The sequence below is a fragment of the Gavialis gangeticus genome, unplaced genomic scaffold, assembly GCF_001723915.1.
Source record: "Gavialis gangeticus isolate Ggan-Ray unplaced genomic scaffold, GavGan_comp1, whole genome shotgun sequence".
Taxonomy (NCBI): Eukaryota; Metazoa; Chordata; order Crocodylia; family Gavialidae; genus Gavialis; species Gavialis gangeticus.
This window is the reverse complement of record NW_017728994.1, coordinates 50,024,583-50,029,874: the sequence shown is the minus strand read 5'-3', so window position 1 is coordinate 50,029,874 and position 5,292 is coordinate 50,024,583. Positions and strand designations below refer to the sequence as shown.

The 5,292-nt window shown below is 49.7% G+C and overlaps 1 protein-coding gene across 1 annotated transcript in view; it reads right to left on the bottom strand.

Moving 5' to 3' along the window:
- Positions 1-5,292, bottom strand: part of LOC109287189 (VPS10 domain-containing receptor SorCS3) — a 541,768-nt gene that overhangs the window by 26,648 nt on the left and 509,828 nt on the right. The window contains exons 25-26 of the mRNA XM_019502155.1: positions 4,366-4,497; positions 2,520-2,619 (exon numbers count right to left, since the gene is read on the bottom strand). Of these exons, the coding sequence (XP_019357700.1) occupies positions 2,520-2,619; positions 4,366-4,497 (232 nt within the window). The remainder of the gene's footprint in view (positions 1-2,519; positions 2,620-4,365; positions 4,498-5,292) is intronic.

Genomic DNA, 5,292 nt, shown 5'->3' with positions numbered 1-5,292 from the left:
AGCACGCCTGATGACTTCCAGGGGAGCAGAGCAACATTTCTAGAGCAAGTTGGACCTCTTGCTTTTGTAGGGACAGGTCTGAAACAAACTCAGACCCCAGATTTTAGGGTGGGAGGGTCCAGAAAGCTTGCCCTGGGTTTTGCCAAGGGCCTGTCCCCTTTCAGTGAGCCAGAGCAGACCCTTGGTCCTGAAACCTGGACCCATGTACAAGGTTTGCAATGTAATTCTGCGCCAACCCTGATGTGCTGACTCGGCTCGTCGTCCATCCCCGGGAGGGATGCTTCAGGTGGGGCTGCTTCGTCTGGAGCCTTGTGTTCAGTTTCCAACCCCCTGAAAGCAATTTGGTCCCTAATGAAATCAAATCTTGACAGCTTAAATAACCAACATGAGCCTGCTGCTGCTGGCAGTGGCCTGTATAAAGTCAGCATCTGGAAGAGAGGTCGTGAGCCCTGGACTAACGTGGCTGTGAATGTTTCACGAACCGGGAGTGCAAGTCCTATTATTCCAGGAGACAAACTCAATGGAAACAAAAACCCCGTTCTCTTTTAATGAGGACATCAGCCAAGTAGCATGCCTCAGACCTGTCAGGATAATTGCAAGGGCTGGTCTTCAAGAACAAGGGCAAAAGCAAAGGCCGTTGCTCTGAGGCCAGCTCTCATTACATGTTTCACATCAGGGTGGTCTGCAGGGGGAATGAGGCTGAGAAGGGGATGCTTGCTATGCTGTGTGAAGATGGGGTTTGTTAGGTAGCATTTAAATGTATATGCATGCCAATTTGTAGAGAAGGCTCTCTGTTGGGGTGCGTTTTCCTCTGTGAAGTGCCACGGCCTCCTCCGTGGAAGTCCCACATGCTTAAATACTGGTATAATAGTAATACCCTTCTGCTTGATCCAGTGCCTGTGGACATCAATGTAAATGCTCCCACTGACTTCCTTGGGCATTGGATCAGGGCTTTAGCGATTACCTTTTGTCTGAGCGTCTCAAAGTACATGAAAGACAGGAATGCATAAATTAACTACAACTTACAATGCCCTAGGATGGTGGGTGAGTAAACCGAGGCACAGAGAGCTGAAGTTTCCTGTCTTCAGAAGTGGCAGCTGCTTCTGTGCGTCTTGAATTTTGAGTACGTGGCCAAAGACAGCTGGCTTTCAGAAGCACGTTGCTCCTACAGCTGTGGCTGGCTGGGCTGGAGTAGTGGGTGCTTTGCACCCCTGGAAATATAGCCCCACGGGTATCCACTGGGGTGGAAATCAGAAGTCCCTAAGACCCTACAGCCACTTTTTTGGCTTAAATGACCTGCCCAAGGCCATGCACTGAATCGGCAATGGAGCTGAGACCCAAATGCCAGCTCCCCCGTGCCTACACAGTGTCCCTTACCAGTGTCAGTGAAGACGGCCTTGGACCTTCTCTCCTAACTGCAAAGCATGAGCCCTGATCTGTCTGAAGAGTTTTACACTGAGGTAAATGCTAACCACCCACATGGCAGCTTCCTGGCACCCTGCTGTTTTTTTTCAGAAAGAAGGAAAACTCTCCATCTGATCCAACTACCAGAAGCCAGGCTTACCTAGCCCTTCCTCTTCTCCAGTTGCTTCAAGGAGGCTTTGAATGTGAACTCAAAACTTAACGAGCTGTGAAGGAAGGGGGATGCCACGCATAGAAATCTGGTGGAACCAAGCTTGGAAGTTGGTGGAAGACCTCTGGAGAGCCACCCCCTGCCCCTCCACTCTTGCATTTCTCTCTGTAACACTTCCTGTGATAAACAAACATCCCTGCAGCCAAGGTGCAGCCTTCCCCGATCCTGTGCCTGCGGGGCTGGAAGGATGTTGACTCATGAGAAACTTTGGGCCGGGGGAGAAACTTAAACATATGAAAGAGGGTGTTTCCCACAGCCAAAACTCCTGGACCGCTCAAGCCCTAGCTTGGATCCAGATTGTGTAACTTTTGGTTTTCTTCCAGGGCTAGTGGAGACTCCCAGATGGGGAGGGACAGCACACAAGGCAGCGGAGACAATACGTTGACCTTGCAAAGAGAGAGACTAGTTGGCCCAGTCCACGCTTCACAAAACACTGAAAACGCCTCTTATAGTTTCATAGTTTCGTAGCACTTAGGGTCGGAAGGGATCTAAACAGATCATCAGGTCCGACCCCCCGCGCCAGGCAGGAACGAGTGGCGGGGTCATATCACCCCAGCCAAATCTCTGTCCAACCTCCTCTTGAAGACCCCCAAGGTAGCAGAGAGCACCACCTCCCTTGGAAGTCCATGCCAGAGCCTGGCAGCCCTAACTGTACAGTAATACAGTAATCCTCTCCTTTGGTTCCCTGCAGTCTGGGGTTAGGAGGACACTGAGTGATTCTGTTTTTCTATCTTTGCTGCCTCCTGGCACAGCCTGAATTACGGAGGGATTGACTCCTCTTTACCCAGCTGGGCATGCACCATTAATGTGCCGATCTGTGCTTCTACTCCCAGGATTACTGAAGCGAGTGAAGGAACTGCCGTGGCATGCTGGAGTCCGTGCTTACCTAATGTTAACTGTGTGACATACACGACCACTTCGACCCCGGGCTTCAGCTCAAACTGGACCAGGTTCTGGTTGAGAGCATTAAAGAGGATTTCAACTATCTGAGGAAACAGGAAGAGATACACGGGGTTAACGGGTGCAACGGACAGTGCCGGACAGCATTTTGGGATGCAGACAGCCAATGGAGCCTATACGGCCTCACCTCTCTTGCAGGAAGAGAGTGGGCAGGCAGAAAGAGAGAGAGCAATTTTGTTATTTATGGAGATAGAGAGTCAGCATGTTATTTAAAGAACGCGGTGTTATTTCAGGCAATTCTCCTTATAGGAAAGGTGTAATTTTTAAGACTGTGCTATGATGCATTTACTGGAAGGGAAGAAAGACAGACAGGCTTGGGTAGGATGTGCCCGTTTGGGAGGGGAAGTTCCCCTCGCATTCTCCCCACCTGGATTCGGTGGGCCTGATCAATGCTTCCCACTGATCTCAGTGAGTGCTGGATAAGACCCAGGACCTATCTTGTAACCTGTCCTCCTTCCACCCCTGCTTGAGACAGTATGAGCCCTGCAGCTCCCAGTAAAGTTTGGGGTGGTGGTGGGATGAGCTTGAGGGATCTAGTCTGGAAGATGAACTCCAAGATGAACTTCAAGCCCAATCCACGCCCTGTGCTCGGAGGGGGGGACCCTGACTTCTCACAGCCTGGCAGCTGGGCATGTGAAGTTACCTGTCCACTCATGAGCCTGCTACCCAGTTTCCCAAAAGCTTGTGACTGTGCAGCAGCCAGTGGTAGAAATGATCCTACCCAGGAAGGTAAGAGGAAGTTGGTGTCACCCAGTAGACTCCACCCCTTCCCAAGGCATTCAAAGCAACCCCCTTAGAGCCTTAATAACTTAGACTCATTAAGCAAGGTGCTTTCAAGACAGCAGCCTTGTTGGCTTTCAGTTGAAGGGTGCCATCTCCAAGGGATGGCTTTGCTCCGCAGGTGACAAGACCGTCTCAAGATCTCTGGAGTCATCCAAGTATTTTACTGCCTGATCACAGCAAAGAGAGAGAAACTCATACAGACCAAGTCCTGAGGCAGCACCACCAGATAGCACCACCCAATACATATACAAGGAAACCCTGTCTAAAACATGGAGATGCCTTATACCTAGCTAGCACCCCATACCAACGGTAAGCTGGAAAACCTGAGCCAAAGTCTACGGTGGCATTTCACTCCTCCTGCCTTTGACTTTATAGAGCTGATTTAATTGCCTGATAACTCTGCCCTAAAAGCTTCAGCAGGCTAGTGCTGTTGTTCCTAACTCTTCCCTCGCCCGCATAGCGCAGTTGCTATTCATCACTGTAATTACCTATTTATCTAAATGGATGGATATTGTAACTTCCAAATATAGTTTGCACACGCCAATCGCTCCTGCAGAATAAAAAGGTCTTGAACCAGTGACAGATGAGCTGAAGAGCCTGATTTATTTTTAGTGAACCTCAGTACATTATTTCAGTGCTTTGCCCTCTCGCTTTTTCCATTCCTTTCAGGAGCATGTGGTACTGGGATCAGGTCTACTGTTGCCACCATATGGAGATGACAGGACTTGATGGGCTTGTGGGAAGGGGGAGAAACCGGTGCGTGTGCAGTAGACTGAAAAAAGACTACACGTTTCAATAAACCCTTGGGAAAGCCTAATCTTTTCTGTCTAGAAATGACCTTGGCTCATGGTTCTCCAGCCCCAGATGTATGGTATGTCCTGTCCTTCTAATGCTGCAGTTTTCCGTGCAGGTCGGGGTCCTACCTGAATATGGGAGGATGGACTTTTTGTGCTGGAAACCCCAGGCAGGAAGTACAACCCTTTGCTTACCTGCTCCAGATCGCCTTCATTGCCTTTCCTCCTCTCTGTTGTGTTTTTGTGGGGTAGTATGAAGAGCTCAGCGGAAGTGGGAAGTCCAGGAAATACCGCTACCAAAATCTGCTCATCGGGGATCCCAGTCACCTGGGGGGAAGAGCCAAGAATAGGATTAGCTGGTTTCTCATTGCCTTGTGGCCCAGTCTTTCACTTGTGTATCTCGTTTCCTGCAGGTGTGCTAACTAGGCAAAGGAAGCCACGCTCCTTTTAAACAGTTTGGGTGCCCGATCCTTCCACGCGGTACCTTGCTTTCACGAATTGGTACATCCACCAGGACACTGTAGTTAAAGACATGCTTGCAGTGAACTACTCCACCTCTCTGCATCTTTAGAGCTAAAGGTGGGATTGGCTACAGCCCTGGATCCAGAGACCTACATTCGTGGGGTGTTTGAAAACCAAATTGACCAGGGGATTCGGATCTGAACTTCGCACCTGACCCCACTCTCTATACGGTGCCAACCCCAAATCCCAGACCCAAACAGCCCGTTTCAATGCATATATTAATGAGCACATGAACAGGGTCTTGATCCTTTCACCGATGGTTTCTGCTCATCCAGTTACCCAATTTTCATGTAGAAATGGTTGCTTGGGGGAGGGCTCACTGGATGCTTCCTCACTTTTGGGGACGCAGTCAGTTGTAAGAGAATAAAACATAGGCTGTGGCCAAACGCTTGGTTTCCAAAGGGTGCACAGACAAGATTTTTTATGTGATTTCTCTTGTATTTTGCAGGCTCATGGGGAAGAGAGAACACCAGCTGTGCTTTGCTTTGCCTCCCCCCCGCCCCTCCAACCCCTCTGCAAAATAACTTTGCATTTGAAAAAGGCTGTAAAAAAGTCAGTTTAATAAAATGAACCCAGTTTTATCTGGGGGGGGGGGGGGGG